The 20,327-nt window shown below is 36.0% G+C and overlaps 1 protein-coding gene across 1 annotated transcript in view; it reads left to right on the top strand.

Moving 5' to 3' along the window:
- LOC120624497 (integrin alpha-9-like) overlaps nucleotides 1–20,327 on the top strand; it is a 34,757-nt gene that overhangs the window by 11,911 nt on the left and 2,519 nt on the right. The window contains exons 11-23 of the mRNA XM_039891080.1: nucleotides 508–602; nucleotides 2,040–2,124; nucleotides 4,818–4,954; nucleotides 6,024–6,096; nucleotides 6,494–6,626; nucleotides 8,543–8,660; nucleotides 9,768–9,845; nucleotides 10,054–10,217; nucleotides 12,535–12,619; nucleotides 13,487–13,570; nucleotides 14,962–15,088; nucleotides 15,632–15,716; nucleotides 18,983–19,106. Of these exons, the coding sequence (XP_039747014.1) occupies nucleotides 508–602; nucleotides 2,040–2,124; nucleotides 4,818–4,954; nucleotides 6,024–6,096; nucleotides 6,494–6,626; nucleotides 8,543–8,660; nucleotides 9,768–9,845; nucleotides 10,054–10,217; nucleotides 12,535–12,619; nucleotides 13,487–13,570; nucleotides 14,962–15,088; nucleotides 15,632–15,716; nucleotides 18,983–19,106 (1,388 nt within the window). The remainder of the gene's footprint in view (nucleotides 1–507; nucleotides 603–2,039; nucleotides 2,125–4,817; nucleotides 4,955–6,023; nucleotides 6,097–6,493; nucleotides 6,627–8,542; nucleotides 8,661–9,767; nucleotides 9,846–10,053; nucleotides 10,218–12,534; nucleotides 12,620–13,486; nucleotides 13,571–14,961; nucleotides 15,089–15,631; nucleotides 15,717–18,982; nucleotides 19,107–20,327) is intronic.

The following is a 20,327-nucleotide window of genomic DNA, read 5'->3' as shown; positions in this document are numbered from 1 at the left end:
ACGGAAATTTTATAGTAGAGTTTTTGAGGATTTTTCCATTTTATACCATCTTCCTACCTTCTTCTTCTTCTTTTGTTACTGGGCTGTTTCCGCACTTGGTTGGTCTGAAACCTTCCGTTGCACGTGTGGAATCTTCTTGCCTTATGCTTACCCTGGTCATAAACTGTATGCGCGCCACTGCCATGATGTACTAAAAGCTAAATAAAAAATAATTCGTTAGGTTGACCCATCACTCCCCTTTCCTAATAAATCGAGGACATTGATCAAATGAAAAAAATATTTTAAAGTGTTATTATTTTATGTTCCTCATTCACTTTCTATATAGCATCCATTATTTACGCTCTTTCATTTGATACTCAAAAAAATTTATTGTGAGAATTGAGCTTAATTTGCTATACTCCGCGAACAGCAGGAGAATCTGTATGGTGTAATTTATAATTACTTCAATCCGTATACTCCACACCAAACTGATCCTCTTACATTTGGAGTACATAATTTTTCTTTCAGTTTTGGCTATTGGTACACTTTTGAGCGGCAAAGTGGCATTATATCGAAGTATACCTGTTATTACAGTGGAAGTTAAAGCAAGTCTTAAGGGTACGGTAAGTTAAAATCCTCTAACTTTTAATGTGAACGAACAAATTAATGAATACACTTTTATTGCACATCACATAAAAATACAGGAAAAAGTTTGAATAACGAGTTTACACTACAAAGCAATTTCTTCCAGGCAACCAATATGATATGAATTAAGAAACATCCCGCATCCGAAAAAAAATATGCTAATATTAATAACTAGCTGTTGCCCGCGACTTCGTCTGCGTTTGTTTTTGTTTTTCGAAAGACATGTCATAAATGTGGCAGCACATTATGTATTTAGGATAGCTAAGCCTTAAATGACGGGTTTGCTGCCGTCCACTGAGGAGTAATTATTTAAATAGGTTATCATTTGACGGCGTTATTGTGTAAATTCTTCAAACACTTTCGTCCCCTCTCCCAAAAGAACTGAGCTTAATTTAGGGATAAAAAGCATCCTATATTACTTCTAAAACCTTCAGGAATATGTGTATAAAGTTTCGTGATGATCGGTTTAGTAGTTTTTGCGTGAAAGCGTAACAAACAAACTTACATTCACATTTATAATATTAGTAGGGATAGGAACAATATTAAATTTTTCACTTGCCAGAGCCTTCGAAACGGGATCCATAGAATATAGTGAAACACAGTTTATACTAGTACAAAAGTCAATGAAGAATTGGATTGTTTTTTACTCATTACACATTATGTGATGAAATATCATCATCATCCTCATATTAACCCATTACCTCCTCCCGCAATGAGAAGGGGGGATTGGTGGACAACATATCGAGAACTTTACGTAGAACTCTCAGGCATGCAGGTTTCCTCAAGATGTTTTCGTTGATATTTTAATTTCTTAACAAGCACATAACGTGGAAAAGTTAGAGGTGGGTGCTGGGATTCGAACTCGGCATTCGATGCTTATTTCTGACGCTAAGAAGCATTGTTGCAATGCTGTGTTCCAGTCTGTTGGGCGTGGTTGTCGGTGCAATTACTGGCTCAATAGGCTTAACACCTTCCCTACACCTACCTAGATCGATGGACATAAAGCGACACGATGGGGAAGACATGTTCCTTGCATGCCCTGCGAATTAATGCCTTTTTTGTGAGCGTTGTTTTCAAATCCAGGCAACCAATAGCACAGCTAGCATGGGCAAGAGACATTTATCTCCCCGGGGAAAGGACATAAATGTGTCTTCTCCCACAGCTTTATCAACTCTCAGAGCACTGGCGCATAAGTGGAAATAATATCCATATAAAATATGTGTATTAATAGACGGGGGTAAACTTCTTCTGTTCCGAATTCCAGTGATTTAGCAGGTGGGCACTTTAATTATATCTCTTGTCAGGGGGATACATTTTTTATCGCCCGCCCATGCTAGCCTGCTGGTGGGCCTAATAAAAACTATATAAAAAACACACACACGTTTTTTATAGTAATATTATATTAACGATTTCAGAGAGTGCGTGAACAGGACAACAATTTTACGATGTCTGTGACCATTGAAATTACATATCCATCAGAAATTAAAGTGATGACTGGAAGTACGTATAAATCATTTACTTTCATTAAACTCTCTATAATAATAATCTTTATTAACAGACATTACATGCATTTATAAAAAAAATATTAAATTAAAATTAAAGTAATTTCAAATTTCACGACATACTTTTTTTTTTGTATTTATTTGTGAACAATAACATAACTTAACGCTAATGAATAAAACGATGATCACTGTAAAAGTATGAAACTGAGTAAAATTGATCACGCCCACCTCCAAAACTTAAAATTTACCAGTGTTCACTAGATATTTATCAAGAAATCTAAATACATTCAAAAATACCTGAAAATACCTATAAGCTATGTTAGTATATATTCTATTTGGCATAAGAAAGAGAAGAAAGCATGCTATTTATTATTTAAATTTGATTTTAGTTTCATTATCGTATTTGCTTATCTTCAAAGTATTTTTAATTTTTGTCATATGGGCATTACGGCCTGAATTAAAAAGCATTGTTATTACACCACCGTACAAAAAAGGAGTGTGATGTTTTCAGTCGGTCCCTCGCGACTTTATCCGCTTAGAAGCGTCGATTTAAGTCAAACTTAAAAGATAGACATTTGATGTTGTCAACTTTTATTTAAAACTTTTGAAAGGGAACAACGTTTTCATATATGATTTTATCGAAACTTTACCGGTTTCAAATTCAAATTCAAAATTCAAATTCAAATTCATTTATTTCAAGTACTCCTACTTTATAAGCACTTTTGAAACGTCAAGTATGTATGTTTGTAGTGACTCTACCACCGGTTCGGAAAGCAGATTCTACCGAAAAGAGCCGGCAAGAAACTCAGTAGTTGCTCTTTTCCAACATCAACATTTACAATCATTTTTCTATCTTGCGGGAGATGAGAGCGAGGCTGGATGCTTCCAATCTACCTTGTCATTGAGGAATTCATCAAATGTATAGTAACCTCGCTGTACTAGATTCGTTTTTACACATTTTTTAAATGTATGCATTGGTAGGTCAAGAATTCCCTTAGGAATCATGTTGTAAAAGCGTATACTCAACCCCACAAAGGAGTTCTGCACCTTTCGCAGACGATATGCAGATATCACTAATTTATGTCCGTTTCTGGTAAGTTGATTGTTAACGCAGCACACACAGCGGAAAAACAAAAAAAAACTTGTTTTTGAAACATTCTTCATTGGTGCTATGCTCTTGATAATGTAACCTATAGACTTCCTCAATAAATAGGCTATCCAACACTGAAGTAATTTTTCAAATCGGATCAGTAGTTACTGAGATCATCGCGTCCAAGTAAACAAGCTCCTCAGCTTTATATATTAGTATATACCAACATGACCGACCGAAAACAGCATTGTTGCAATGCTGTATTTCGGTCTAAAGTGTTGCTGGTGTTTTTTTTTTATAATTTATATACTACGGCAACGACAACAACGCGATCTAGCCCCAAAGTAAGCGTAGCTTGTGTTATGGGTACTGAGATGACTGATGAATATTTTTATGAATAATAAACATAAATACTTATAATATACATATAAACACCCAAGCACTGAAAAACATTTATGCTCATCACGCAATAATTTTCCAGTTGTGGGTATCGAACTCACGGCCTTAGACTCAGAAAGCAGGGTCGCTACAAACTGCGCCAATCGGCCGTCTTAATTATAAGCACATCTACGCCTCAGACTGATGGACACAGGTCGGCACGATGCAGGACGTATTCCTTGCATGCCCCGCAAAGTGTTGCTCTGATTCAGGCTAGGATTTTCCACTGACATTATCCATCTGCCATCTGCTTGGCCCATCAATAATTACTTAAAAAAAAAAAGAAGAAAAAAGTCTTTATTGCACATACAAATATAAAGCCAGGTTAAGAAAAAAAAAACGATCATATACATATGCACAAAAGTGGCCTTATCGCTTGAAGCGATCTCCTCCAGACAACCTTTGTTTGAAGAAACATGTTAGAGAAAACGGGATAGTGCAAAACCAAAATTGTGCTAGTTATAAACATAACATATCCTATACATACTAATCCTACATATATATAGTTAAACATATGTATATATAGGTGTATAAATATCTATATATAAACTTAAATACATATTACTATTTAAACATACACATAAAATGCATATTAAGCTACATACTAGATAGGAAATAGTCTATTAACCGCGATTTAAAGATATTTAATGATTTGGACTGTCTTATATCCCTCGGCAGCTCATTCTATAGGTTAACCACCTTTACCGTAAAATAATTGAATTTTAAATTTGATTTTGAAACCTGAAAACATTATACTCGTTCCTTGAAAAGTTAGTGGTCGAACAGTTATACCAAATAATATAAATAGACAAATGTTGAGAAAAAATACTATTTTTAACATTCATGATATTTTAAAATCTTTTTTTTATTATTTAAATTAATTAAAAAGTTTTTTTTTATAAAGTTATGTCTTGAACGTCCGTGTGTCTGTATGTGCGGATCCCGTATCATGTGGTCACGATAACGAGCGAAATACTTCATTTATTGAGGTTGTTTTTTTTTTATAGGCTTCAGTATTTTCAGGAATAGAAGCCTATTACTTTTCACGGTATAATTAGATGTAGTTTAATTATTATTTACAAATATTCTCAATTTTATTGTAATGAATGAGATTATGAGGCGTGCACTTTTGGATTTTCCAACTAATTGTTTTCTGCTTACAGAAATCTTACTAAGTACAAGCATAGATGGTGACGCAGCGTGGATAGAAAACGGTGCCGATCATGACATTTTGCTGTCCGAATTAACACCGTTTAATGCTACAAGTGCAGTTTCCACTACCGACATTTTTGTTTCGTTGGTAAGCGTAACTTTTGCGATGCTTCGATATCAGTTATGTACGCGCTTTTATGTATGCTCTTAATTCCGTGCTTGCGGCATTGATGATGAACAATGATCATTAAGTTTAATTTGCTATAAATAATCCACGATGATGCAGAAAGATGCACTATATAATTTCTTCAATTACTATACTCCACAACAAACAGATCTTCCAAAATATACTCTCTTCGCAAGTTGCGTTTCGATACTGCAACATTAGCAGGAGATGTCCACTGTACAATATAATATCTACTATTTAAATTTTATTTATTTATTTTTATTAGAACTACTAACAAAATTACATGAATTATAGTTATGAATAAAGCTAGCCTTAGGTTACTAATGAAACATAATTTTACTTATAGGTAATCACAGCATGCACTGTTTAGTATGTACGATAACTCACTTTTAGACAAGCATTATTAAAAGATATGTATATTTATAATAATAAAATTTATACAGAAAGCTTCATAAGTGCCTGTGATAGGCCTACATGAATAAAGAAATTTTGAATTTGAATTTGAAATAGAAACTTACATTACCAATGTTAATATTTAAGGAACTTAGAAAACAAAGTTGGGGTAGGTACCTAATTATCAGATTACAAGTCACCTTCTAGCGAAGTGCCAAACGTTTTAATAATTTTGGTTTTAAATTTTCCTAATGTCGTTTCGTGTCGATCTTTTAACAAATCAATACACTCACTTTTAGCACTAAATTCATTATACAATCTACTTAGCCTAGGTATTAAGGAGTGGTGGCCGAGATTAGTTCTATAAAATTTGGGAGAGAAGAGTGGAATAGGGTAACGCGGCATACAAGAGGGAACCGTAAGGTATTATTTGGCTCAACCATTCAGAGTTATCAATGGTTAAAAAATTATAAATATATTAACTTACATATACAATAATAATTAAATTTTTATAAATTGTTCATTGTAAAATCAAAGATCTAGATTTGAATTTAACAGAAATTAATTAGAAAGCAGTTTTTTCTTGAACGGTGTTTGTCATCTCTGTTTCCTGACATTTTACTCCCATTTATTTAAGGGTCACAACCGAAAAGGATTGTATATATTTACGGCATCAGTGCGGTCCGATACCGACAATTTACAAAGATCAGGTAAGAAGCTTCTTCATAATAACAATTATAATAATAGATATATCATATCAACTTGTTATAAAAGAAGAAGAAGAACAATTAAATCATCATTTTGATTCAACTTAGCAGAGATTTTCACAAATCGTGTAGTTCCAAAAAACCCTTTTTACTTGGGGTATCCTTATGGATACCAAAGAGCCTGGGGGGGGGAAGGGGCGGTGGTAGTACAAGTACACTATGACAAAGTTCATATCTAAGATGGCTACCACCGCAAAATTGAGAATCAAATGAAAGGGCTTGTTGTTTGCGGTGGTCATAGTGTAGTAAGCGTAGCTTGTGTTATGGGTACTGAGATGGCTAATGATTATTAATATACAAAAATACCTATAATATACAGAAATTATGTATTTTTTTGCAGATTTTGATTTCTCATTGGTGGACATAAGTCCACGTAGTACAAAGACGGCGACGGTTAATTTGATGCGGGAGTGTAAGGAGACATTGGAAGAATGTATTCCCAAATTGTCCCTGAAGTTTGAGTGGTTAGGCAGGTGAGGTATTTGATAACTCTCATTTTTCTCCTTTTTCATATGGGCTCATATTCATCCCCACAGCTATATCATATTACAGGTGTTCCCCTTAAATTAATCATAAATAAATATGCTAAGACAAGGCTCACGTGGTCCTCTAGCCCCAAAGTAACCTTGTCAAGTCGGTAACTAGATGGCACCACTTGTCTATCGTCTCGCGCTAACGACTTGTTCTACTAAAACTATAAGACGGGGAATAAACGAAAAGGATAAAAGCGGGAGGCTTCGTTCATGGCGGACGTGGTTATTTCAGATTTTTCTTTTATTGTGAACTCGTTTTAGGAGGATTGGTGTTTTTTGTATTGTACATGTTGTAGTGTTTGTGTGATCATCATAGTGGTTGGCTTTTTGTATGGTTCTTTTTTATAAAAGTTTCAAATTTACAATATAAAATTTTGATGAACTTGCGTGTATAGGCGGCTAGCTGCTGTGGGAGTGACGCTGGTACTGCGGTATGTGTATTAAAGACGTCACCAGTCCTTTTCGGGGCTTATAGATTTGAGGAGGGATATGGGGGGGGCCGCGTCCGCCATATGCGAATTTTCCCGCCTTTTTCGTCAGTCAACTTCTCCTGATGTTTCATATTTAAAATTTCCCTAAATTTTATTAAACATATATATACCTGATATTGGGTAATCTATGCAACACCAGAATAAAAAAAAAAACTAAAAGAAGAATTATAATGCAACAATTAAAACGTGTGAAACAGTGTTGTGCAGTGTTTTATTAGTTTAATGTGAACAAAAGGCCTCTCCTATAAAAGATTAGTGATACAGCACTAATAACCGCTATGATCAGTGGCGTGCATAGAGGATATGCACAGGGTATGAAGATGATATAAAATAAGGAAAATATCCAGTACGACTTATAAAGAACTTAAAGATAGGCATTGTAAGTGTTATAAAAAGCCTACCCATAAATATTCATAAATAAATAAATAAATATACTACGACGATACACACATCGCCATCTAGCCCCAAAGTAAGCGTAGCTTGTTTTATGGGTACTAAGATAGCTGATGAATTTTTTTTTATGAATATACACATAAATACTTATAATATACAGATATTCATAACTCGTACTGGAGATTTTCTTTGTTTCATCTGCATACCCTGTGCATACCCTCTATGCACGCCACTGGGTAGGAAGTGGTAATATTTTTAGCCATCATCATAATATCTACTACGGAGCACGGGTATTCCCACATTCAGAAGGGATTAGGCGCAACCACGCTGGCTTACTGCGGATAGGTGGACACGGTTTTCTACTTACTATTAAGTTCTTCACTTACATACTTATATATTTGTTTTTAGTTTATTTAATTTTCATTTAGGTACCTAATTTTAAGATTTTTTTTTAATAATTTAATCCTCATCGATATATTGTGTAGCGTGTACTCTATTATATATTTATTATTATAAGGTAGGTCATCTGCTTGGTCAAGTATAACTTAAAACTAATTTTTGTGTTCCTTGGATAAATAAAATATAATAGTAAAAGTAGGTATGTATGAAGAGCGATAGCTCAGATAGCCAGATAGGTTAGGAGTTGGGCTTCACGAGCGGGGGGCCGAGTTCGAATCCCACGCACCTCTAACTTTTCTAAGTTATGTGCGTTTTAAGCAACGATAGTATCACTTGCTTTAACAATGACGGAAAACATCTTGAGGAAACCTGCATGTCTGAGGGTTCTCCATAATGCTCTCGGAAGTGTGTGGAGTCCACCAGTTCGCACCGGGCCAGCGTGGTGGACTACGGCCTTAATTCATTGTGAGGGAAGACCTGTGATCATATCAACCCATTACCGCCCCAATACAGCAGTATTAGGGTTGATATGATGATGATGATGACTTGGTGTTATGAAATTTATGTTTTTAGCAACGAAACTCACTATACCGTTGGATCGTCAGATATAGAAACCATGACTCTAGCCATTCGCAATGAAGGCAACGCAACATTTGGATCTTGTGCCCGCATCAAGGTTACAGGTGCTCAGGTAAATTCAAAGTTAATTAATTTCAAGCAGGCCTAGTTTATAAGCAATTTTGAAATGTCAATTCAGTCTATTTCTGTACATAGTGACTCAACCACTGGATCGGATTCTACCGAGAAGAGTCGGCGAGAAACTCAGCAGATTGCTCTTTTGCTTAACATCATTTTAGAGTTTAACATCTTTATTCTATCTTATGAAAGGAGAAAGCGTAGTGGCCTGCTTCCAGTTCCAAGCTGCCTTGTCGTTAAGAAATTCATCAAACTTACTATACGTACTTTACTATAACTGCAATTTGTTAAATGTGTGTTATAGTAGAAGAGCTTATTTTGACAGAGCTCGTCCGTGAACGGGCCATGCTTATTATATTTCTACCGCAAAGCAGGGCTGTTGTGTTCCGGTCTGAAGGGCGTGGTTGCCGGTGTAATTACAGGCGCATGAGCAAATTGTAGGCCGTGTTTTTTGCATTCTTCACCAAGTGTTGTTCATTTATAATTTTATTTTTTTTATTAGTTTTTTTACCTACACTTGGAGGAATTAACAATTTCGTAAATTTAAAATGCATGTAGAAATTTTCGGAACCGACAGGATTTGAACCCGCGACTCTGGCAATCACGGCCTGAGCGGCGCTTTCTCCAATTAAGCTACCGTCGCTATAAGACTGATTTAAAAGGCATATACTAATTTCGGCATCGACGGTAGGAGAACCGTGCACTTCCAATCAGCATGATTGGAAGTGCATCTGATCTGATGATGCAGGTCAATAGTAGTCCAGAATAGTAGCTGGGATGAATAGCTGAGTGCGAAGAGAAGACTAACCCAGTTGCGACGGGCACCCGGTTTTCATATTTCTTCAGAGTCTTAGAACCTACTTTACTCGGAAGTCGTTCACAAGTAAACAAAAGGAAGGATCTAGAAATGTTTGGAAGTATGCCTATTCTCGCAATTAATTTGTTGCGGCACGTTACGTTCACGCGCGATTATGAACTCTACTTTCCTACTATTAAGTATTATTTGTATCAATACATTATTCATCATGTTTTGTTAAACGGAAACAAACGCGAACGATTACTGTGTACAACCAGTTTATAATATAAGTATCGATTATTGCAGATTGCATTTTTGGAGGCTGATATGGAGAAAGATGGCTGGTACAAATGTGATTTAATTGATATAAAAAGAAATACGGAGGTGAGTACCTAGTGATAGAAGATTATTTTTACGAACTGTCCGCTGTACTGGTCAATGCTTGTAGTTCGCCTTTTGTCACTATTATTCTTTCTCTAAAAAATTTATTATCCCTGAATTTTCCCTGGTCTGGACTTCCGCCGTGGTTAGGGTTAGTTACCACCCTACAAAGAATTTTATATACAAAAATAACACTCGTATTGTATTATAGTTCAGAATACCAATACGCCTGGATATGAGCAAACCGACAAATAAGGAAGGAGGCCTTTTGATAAAGGTAGTGCTACACAATACGTGCACTTCAAACCTAAACGCATCACATTACAGAAACTCTATAGCTTACGAGTTCATTACGGACGAAATTCACTTTAACAGGTAACTATAACTATTTGAATTCAAAATTAAAAAAAACCCCGTCACTACGTAATGTAAATAGTATCGAGTATTGTACTAATTAAGCCCTTTTATTAGATACCCATATTCAGGGAGTTGTGAAAAAATATGTAATCCGCCATTTTTGGGCGGCGGCCATCTTGGACCGGTTTTCATCAAGCATAGGTAATAACACTCTATTTCACACTACCTTTCATACCAATGAAAAGCCAAATGAAAATCGGTTTATCCTTCCGGAACTACGATGCCACAGACACACACACACACACACACACACACACACACAAACACACACACACAAACAGACACATCAAACTTGGACAGCCGACTGGCGCAGTGGGCAGCGACCCTGCTTTCTGAGTCCATGGCCGTGGGTTCGATTCCCACAACTGTAACCTGTTTGTGTGATGAACACAAATGTCTTTCAGTGTCTGGGTGTATCATTATGTCATTCATCAGGTGTGTCATTCATAAAAATATTCACATCAGTCATCTTAGTACCCATAACAGAAGCTACGCTTACTTTGGGGCTAGATGGCGATGTGTGTATTGCCGTAGTATATCTATTTATTTATTATTTATTTTATGTCTAGGGTTATATCTCACTACGTCGTGTTCCTCATTGCTGAGGGTCGTGTCCCTTTCCACTTGCAACCTTTCGGACGATGTCGAGCCATTTGACTCGGCTTTTAGCAACATGTAAAGCAAATATGCACTTTGGTATCGAGAGTACTGCGGATTTGATCCAAACAAAGCATCGGGCTACGTCCTCGAGTTCTATTTCCTTTCACTTTGCCAGTGACCACTAGATTGTTTTCATCTCTTCTGGCAATGTGACCGAAGTACTCGAGAATCCTCTGAAGACAGGTGGTTGATAGCCTTCTTTTAATTTTAAGCTGTGTCTTTTGTTTTCATTATTAATAATCATATCTTAATATATATAAATCTCCTGTCACGATGTTTGTCCGCGATGGACTCCTAAACTACTTAACCGATTTTAAATTAAATTTGCACACCGTGAGCAGTCTGGTCCAACTTAAGAGATAGGATAGCTTAGGTCTTTAATTATAGTCGCAATTTTATTTTATTGCAAATTATTTTTCTATAATAAATTGACAGTCACATGTTATATATATACTACTATACTCATTTAAGGCTTAGCGATACTGAATACTTTAAAAACAATATCAAACGCAGACGAAGTCGCGGGCAACAGCTAGTAATATATATATTCCACATTGATTTTACATTGTTATTATACTTAGATTTTTAATACGTATTTAATATTATAATTGTGCTCCCGGCTGTGGGTATACTGCTTTAATGCTTTTCTAGGCCTTGTCAACTGCTTTTCTTATTTGTAAACAGTGAACAATAAAATTCTTTTCTATTCTATTTTCTAACATCGATGCGTTGGTCTTGTGTGACGTCCGATGGATTCGCAGCAATCTCCTCCAGCACATTCAGAGGTTATATCAGGTCGTTAATGTTATTTCTACGTTGTGGGCTATTTTAAAGTTTTTATTTTTTTTGAAAACTAACTATTGCCCGCGTTTTTGTTTGCGTTTCACTAAGGTTATTTTACAAATCCCTTGGGAACGGTTGGTTTTTTGGGATGAAGAGTGCCCTAAATAAAGTTGATTTGTTGCTTAGTTTGAGCGTAAAGAAAGGAAAAAAAAAAGAATTGTTTATTCGTTTTCCTTACAAATAAACAAACACACATTCGCATTTATAATATACTAGCTGTACCCTGCCACGGTTCGCTGTGGCACATTGTAATTGAACGGTTGAGAAAAATAGATAAAAACAATCCTTGATGCGTATTATATATCATGCTAAAATTTCAGCTCGATCGGTGCAGAACTTTTTGAGTTTTTGAAGCGTACACAAACCAACATAACATTTTTATATATATAGATGTAAGGATGATAGTATGTATTTTTTTTAGCCACTGACAATAACTGGGATTGCAAAAATGTAAACTTAACCAAAACCGAGTCTCAGTTTGGATGTAGGTACACATAGCCGGAAATGTTTTTTCAATAGTACCTACCATGTGACCTTTTTAGGTTAATTAAGAATTTCGGTCTAATTTACTTATGGCAAATTTGTTTGTTACATTTCAAATTCCGCAGTTCAAAACAAAGGGGTGCATAGCATTGTGAGATAAAAAAAAATCTCTATACCACTGCTATAAATTTTTAATTATATTATATTTCGGATCACACTTAGCTTTAGGCTAAGTGTGATCCGAGAGCTAGCTAAGAAGAGAATATTAGTAATATTTTCTTTTTTGCAGTACCCACTTCAAACACGTTATTACGGACCGTGAAATAGAAGACGTCGAAGCGAGCCATAACATTGAAATCAACGAATTGTATACGGTAAGGTTATAATTATTCTAATTCTTAGGGCGCGATTGGCACCCTCGTAGCTTTAGTTTTAAGTGTACGAATGTGGTTATCACCACAACTCACTCACTACTATTACACACTTTGTAATAAACGCATCAAAAGTGCCATCTATGTGCCGTGCCTATTTCAATAAAGAAATATTTGACTTTGACTTCCTCTTTGACTTTATACAGATCGGACGGATCACACGATGACTTGTGTGTGTCTATGTCAATCGGATCAACAGCAAATTTTGAATGATCGGAGACGTGAATTAGACGTGACTGATGTGTGTGAATTTACAATTGTTTTAATATTTTAATATCGTTGAATGAAGTGTGGATTATATACCTTTATCTACCATAATTTTGTTCAGAAATACATATGTAAATATAGATACTTTAATAAAGAAAAAGCTGTTTAAATATAAAACTTCATCCAAATCGTCTGAGCCGGCTCCGAAAAATATAAAAAAAAAGAAAAAAATTAAATTAGAGAAATGTAGTCCTCCAGAGATGATCACCGGTCTCTTTCTTTAGCCAATTGCAAAACAAAAAAAAACAAAATATATCTACACAAAATTATCTTCAACTCTAAACGAAACTTTTCTAGGGGATAAACGAGTACTTACTAACACTCAGGCATGCAGGCCTCATGAGTGTTTTTTTTCACCTTTGAAGCATGTGATATTTTAATTGCTTAAAACTTACATAACTTAGAGGTGCGTGCTGGGATCCGAACTTGGCCCTCCCCGGAAGTGAAGCCGCCATCTTACCCACTGAGCTACCACCGCTCCTGGGTTTTATTAAATAGACAATTATTAGTTATGTTTAATTAGCAATAATAATTAATTTTCAGATTACAAACACAGCTAATATGTCATGGAGTTCATTACCACTGGATATTTATTTAGAAGCGGAACCTTTCATCGCAGACTTCTTAGTAAGTGATTATTTTCGGTTTCAAAACAAGGAGTTTTCAATTTCTGTCTTCTAAATCATATTTCATCATCATCATATCGACCCATTACCAGCCCACTACTGGGCATGGGTCTTCTCCCACAATGAGAAGGGGTTAAGGCCGTAGTCCACCACGCTGGCCCAGTGCAGATTGGTGGAATTCACATGCCTTTGAGAACATGATATAGAACTCTCGGGCATGCAGGTTTCCTTTAAATCGCACACATTAAAACGCACATAACATAGAAAAGTTAGAGGCTGGGATTCGAACTCGGCCTCCCGAAAATCAAGTCGAGCTGCTATCCACTGCGCTATTATAGCTTCTTTGGATACACTTTTCTTTATAAACATTTAATTATAACACCTATAAGTCCCCGTGTTGTTCTAAGATATACAGGATAATTTAAAACCACTGCGGTTTTTTTTATTGGTGGTTCGGTGTCGATAATAGAAGATATTTCCACAATTTGTTTTTTTTTCTTTTTCCGTGCTTAAAATAAGCAAATCATACCTACTCGTGATAGGTATCTACCTAAATATATAATAGCTAAATACTTAGGCTGCATAAATATAATTATCTTTTCCGGGGACTAATCTTTTGTAACCGTTAATTTCTGTATCGTAAAGTAAAACATAAAAAATATATATATATGTTCATAAATTTGGTTCACGTGTGACACATTAAAATATCCGCACTGAAAAAAAAAAACCTTTATAGTGTGCTCAGGATATATGAAGCATGTTCACCTTGTTACCATCGAACTGCGAGTCTGCAATTATCCGCAGTGTTATGTTATTGATATACCCAAAGTTTGATTCCAAGGCATGGCAGGAGCAAAATTAGAATTTAAAATTTCAGGCCTTATTCCGGTCTTTGGCAGCAGCTTGTCACAAAAGGCACTGATCTTCTATCTGATGGCAAACTAGGGTTATAAGGAGATCCTACAGGGTAGGTTGGTAGGTTGAAGTTACCCAAATTATAGGTATCGGGGAAGATGGAAGATGGAAGGGCATTCCAGGCGGTGTGGATCAGAAAAGAAGAAGCAAAGCCCTCCGAAGTGTTGCTCTGTTTATCAGTGGCGTGCATAGACGCTATGCACAGGGTATGCAGATGATACAAAATGAAGAAAATCTTCAATACTAGTTATAAATACTTAAGGATAGGCTTTATAGAACTCCTACAATGCCAATTCTAAAGTTTTTCATACTTCTACTGTAATTTTTTAAATGTTATATCATCTACGCACTTAGTGCATACCTTGTGCATACCCTGTATGCACGCCACTGCTGTTTATAGACGATGGTTTTCCCCTTAACATCGGCTGTTTTATCTGCTTGAAAAATGCATGTACACATCATGATTTTGATTTTCAGATACAAGTTGACTCAGGAGACTGTCAAAAGGGCGAACTTAACCTTAAATATAACTGTACCGTGGACCTTAAACCAGATTCCACAATGACAGTTAAGAGCACTGTAATCATGTTTAAACACAATATTAGTAAGTAAACAGCTGGCAGAGATTGCATTTCATGGTGTAATTACAGTCTGATTAGGCCTCACATTGATGGGCACAGAGCGGCACGTTACAGGACGTATTCCTGGCATGCCCATTTTTATATATACGCGCCAAAGAAAGAGGTGGCGAGATATTTTCCATCAGAGGTGTGGACCGGATTGGATGAGAAAGGCTCGCGACTGAAAGCTTTGGCGAGGCTTGGGGTTTCAGCAGTAATAAAATAAAACATAATGTATTCGGGTAGAATCGATCGGCAAAGCATCTAGTAATCCGTTTGGCTATCACAGCTCACTGAAGCAACATTCGTCGCTAAACGTTTTAATGTGAACTACCCTAACAAACACGCAGTACATTTGTCATTCGCTTAGAATTGTTATTACCTATTAGGAACAATAATAAATATAAATACACAATAATATACATCTTAGGTTAATGCCTTCTTGCATGTAGACGCAATTAACAACTGCGAATTTGCTAACAAGTTTGACTCTAAACCTTTCACAATGATAATTTTTTATTTTTCAGTGGACAGCTTAAAAAACGACACATTAAAAATAGTTTCTCACTTAAAAATGGACATGGTACCGAGTTTGAAGACACTGGAAAATATGTAAGAGCTTTTTAATTCATTAAGTTTAGGACATAATATAAGTACTAAGTGTAAGTCTTTTTGTTACGACAGCTTTTGGGTCTATTTAATTAAATTAGTACGAGTTGATTTTTAAAGCTTATGTTTTGATAAATCTATTTGAAACAAAAAAAGTAATAAGCCACGTTATTTCTGTATAGTGACAGTACACTGTGACCGTACGATCTATCGTCGTGGTACGCGCTCTGTTTTCGATGTCACATTACAGAGTAGTAACAAGCAGAGTATCTATGTAAAATATTAAATATTTCACGAATTAGCGCGTTAAAAGAAGTCTTAGAACAAAAGTTGTTAGTTTTAATGTAAACAACTACAGGCCGAGGAATTTTTAGTAGTTTTTATTTAACCCTGTATTTATACGGACTTGGGGTATATACATAATATTATATTCACGTACCAAGTAGATGGCTGACCTGATGGCTAATACATCGTCAATAAAGAGCTGCATTCGCAGGGCTTGCAAGGAAGACGTTCTTCAAAGTGCCTTCCTTTGTCCTGGACCAAGTCCATGGACCTGTAATGAGGAACAGTTATATTTTATTCATCGACGGCCGATTGGCGCAGTGGGCAGCGACCCGGCTTTCTGAGCCCAAGGCCCGATTCCCACAACTGGAAAATGTTTGTGTGATGAACATATACGTTTTTCAGTAGTCTGTGGAGTCTGGGTATACGTATATTATAAGTATTTATGAATATTATTCAAAAAAAATATTCATCAGTCATCTAAGTACCCATAACACAAGCAAGATACGCTTCTTTGGGCTAGATGACGATGTGTGTATTGTCGTAATATATTTATTTATTTATTTATATTGCTAGGGTTAAGTAGCGTTAGTCTAAACAAGAAACTAAATAAGCGAGGTTAAAATAAATACGAATAGCAATCGGCTCCGCTCCAGATTAATTAAAATGGGCACAAAAAAAAAAATATTTAAAATATGAATGTTGGAAGGGAGCAAAAATTCTTGCCGGCTTCGTCGGTAAATTCTGCCTGATAATTCGATTATAGAGTCACTACTAACAGAATGACTTGTCGTTTCAAAAGAGCATATAAAGTAGATCCACCTGAAATAAATGAATATTCAATTTCAATTTAAATATTCGAACCATGGTCATAGATGGAAAGAGTTATCTCATTATCTAAAATGTAAGAAGAAACTAACAGTAAAAAACTAATATTTTTTAATTTTGGGCTTTACTGTTAGTTTCCATTACATTTTATAATAAATCTATCTAATAAATAATTATTACCATACCAACCCGTTACCGTTACCGGTAATAATTATTACCCGTAGTAGTACAGGGCACGGTTCTCCTCCCACAACGCGTAGGGGATAATAATAATAATAATAATAAAAACGTATAAAAAAAACATCCACCCTCCGCTTGCGGGGCTTTTGAATGCCCAAGCAACCGGGGGTCAGGACTCCACAGTGAGGAACCTCCTCACAATACGCGCCGTTTCAAGGACGCAAACGCTTGATCCAACAACCAAGCGAAAGCTTCTTAAGATGTTGGTCGAAGCTTTTCGCGAGAAGACCATTGACTGAAACAACGATCGGAACAATAACGCTCGACTCAACATTCCACATGGCGGTAATCTCGTGAGCAACGTCCAAGTATTTTATGCATTATTAAGAATTTAAAAAAAAAATGAAAAAGAATAAATGATAGATGAAAAATTAATAAAAATAATAATCATTTAATTCAGACGTTTCCATCCATAGATTGTTAGTATATTAGTAACAATTTTTAAAGTTAGTATTGAATAGTTTAAATAATAAAAAAAAATAAAAAATAAACAACATTGCACTCGCCCGATTGCTACTCTCACACAGTGGCACAGTATAGGGCAGTCGAATCTGGCAACAATTACCTTTAGAATGCCGTTGCCGCTATTACGTAAACGCTGTAGGAGAGAGGCTGCTTTGTTACGCATTAAACGATAAGGCCGTAGTGGACCACGCCGGCCCAGTGCAGATTGGTGTACTCCACAGGCCTTTGAGTACATTATGGATAACTCTAAGGTATGCAGGTTTCCTCACGATGTTTTCCTTCACAGTATATAAGCAAGTACTCGTAATGTTTTTATTGCTTTCAACGCACATAACTTATAATAGTTAGAGGTGCATGCTGGGATTCGTACTCGGTCCCCTGAAAGTGAAGACGAAGTCTTACCCAATGGGCTGTCATCGTTACCACATATTAATATTATTATATTAATAATTATAATTAATCTAATCCAAAATCAGATGGCAGAGGATTATCATTGTGTTAATCCTGTTCCAAATTTATTTAAAAAAAAAAATATTTCTTTTTTAGTCAACTTCCGTCAAGTTAGCTCTTGACTAAAATCTCAACAGCTGGTAAGTTATGATGCAGTCTAAGACGGTAACGGGATAACCAGTTAGGAACGGCAGATATAAATCAATAAATAAATAAATAAATAGATATACCACGGCAATACACACATCGCCATCTAGCCCTAAAGTAAGCGTAGCTTGTGTTATGGGTACTAAGATAGCTGATGAATATTTTTTTTATGAATATAATACACATAAATATTTATAATATACAGATAAACACCCAGACACTGAAAAACATTCATGTTCATCACACAAATATTTTCCAGTTGTGGGAATCGAACCCACGACTTAGAAAGCAGGGTCGCTGCGCACTGCGCCACTCGCCGTCTGTTTATATATTAGATTAAGCCACAATCAATTTATACGCGACATCGTACCAGAACGCTAAATCGCTTTGCGGCAAGTCTTTGTCAGTTGGTAACTAGCCACAGCCAAAGCCGCAAACCAGACCAGACCAGAGAAAATTCGGAAATTGCCTTCAAAAAGAAAATTGAATTGTACCTTGGAACCATCCAATTAAAAACACAGCGCTTACCGCTGCGCCAGAGAGGTCGTCAATCTGCCATCTGAAAGATTATGGCTGCCTCTTTCATATTATGAGAGATAGAGATTTGGCGACGAGTTAAGATCTACCGTGCTTCTTCAATGTAGATTACGACTATTAATTAACATATGCTGGTCGTCATAACACAGATACTTTATTGGAACTGAGAATTTTATGACAGACACATCCATTTTGAAACGAACCCAGAATTTCGTGATCACGCTAACAATCAGGATATCGAGTCGGTCAGCACAATACGCATTCTAGCTCGAAGACAAGACATATAACTTCATGACGTTTCCGCTGGTCACTTGCAGGTACATGACAGAAATTTTGTACGAGAAAACCATTGGCCTGGAAAATAATATGTACATAGTTCTTGCTATATCCATTTTGGTGGGTATCTTCGTTATGGCTATCATTGCCATCTTCCTGTCTAAGGTAAGGTTTCTTTCTTTCAATAAAATACTAGAGTAAGTTTGACGGCCGATTGGCGCAGTTTGCAGCGACCCTGCTTTCTGAGTCCAAGGCCGTGAGTTCGATTCCCACTACTGGAAAACGTTTGTGTGATGAGCATGAATGTTTTTCAGTGTCTGGGTGTTTATCTGTATATTGTAAGTATTTATGTGTATTATATTCATAAAAAAATATTCATCAGCTATCTTAGTACCCATAACACAAGCTACGCTTACTTTGGGGCTCGATGGCGACGTGTGTATTGTCATAGTATATTTATTTATTTATTTATATCTGCCGTTCCTAACTGCAACTCTACCTAAAAGGGCTTTCGGCCGCCACGCTGGCCAAGTGTGAATTGGTAGATTTCACACGCCTTTAAGAACACTATTGTTCACTATCCAGCTCGCGGGTTCCTCGTTATGTTTTCCTTCATCGATATTTTACATGCTTCACATTAAAAATGCATATTACAAAGTTAGGAGTGTGTGCCAGAGATCTAACTCGGTCCCTTCGAAAGGGAGCCTAAAGCTCTAACCAATAGATTAATAACCCTTTTTTTTTGCTCCAGTTAATTTTTTGAAGTCTTACTTCTTTTGGCGCGTTAGGGAAAAATGATGAGAGTACCTAAATTTTAACGATGCGCGCGCACACTGTCACAAATAACCGACATACTGAAGTTAGCTATAAGGTTTGACAGTGTACAATTTCAATTGTCAAAGTCTGCGGGCTCATTCCGGTGATATAATTGATTCAATTGTACAAAAATCTCAAATTTTAATGTTGTGTGACTTAGCTGACCTATAATGAGTCTATTAGTATTCCAAATTTAATTATGTTTATAATTTTTTTAATTATGTAGAAATATTTTTTTTGTGATATTTTAAAAGCGCTTTTCTTTGCTTCACAAAATTTGTTTGACGCAACTTGTTTTGGCTTAACGTGCTGACCATACCGAAAATTCTCGAGACTCGTATAGGCCTATCAAAACTTGGACAGTACGTAAGTTAAATTCTTGCGCGCTACATTTTGTAAAGCCAGTTTTATAGGGGTTTTAAAACTTTCAGCTTAGCTACTTCGAAAAAAAAATATACAAAAAAACCATTTTGTTACGTGACTACGTAGCGCAGCAGGTTCTAAAAACTCGCCTTAAAGATCCATTTTCACGCGTTGTTTTCAGTTTAACGCTGATGCATTCTAGAAAGT

The sequence above is a fragment of the Pararge aegeria genome, chromosome 6 (genome assembly GCF_905163445.1).
Source record: "Pararge aegeria chromosome 6, ilParAegt1.1, whole genome shotgun sequence".
Lineage (NCBI taxonomy): Eukaryota > Metazoa > Arthropoda > Insecta > Lepidoptera > Nymphalidae > Pararge > Pararge aegeria.
Note: the sequence above shows the minus strand (reverse complement) of the source record. Positions and strands in the feature narration are given on the sequence as shown.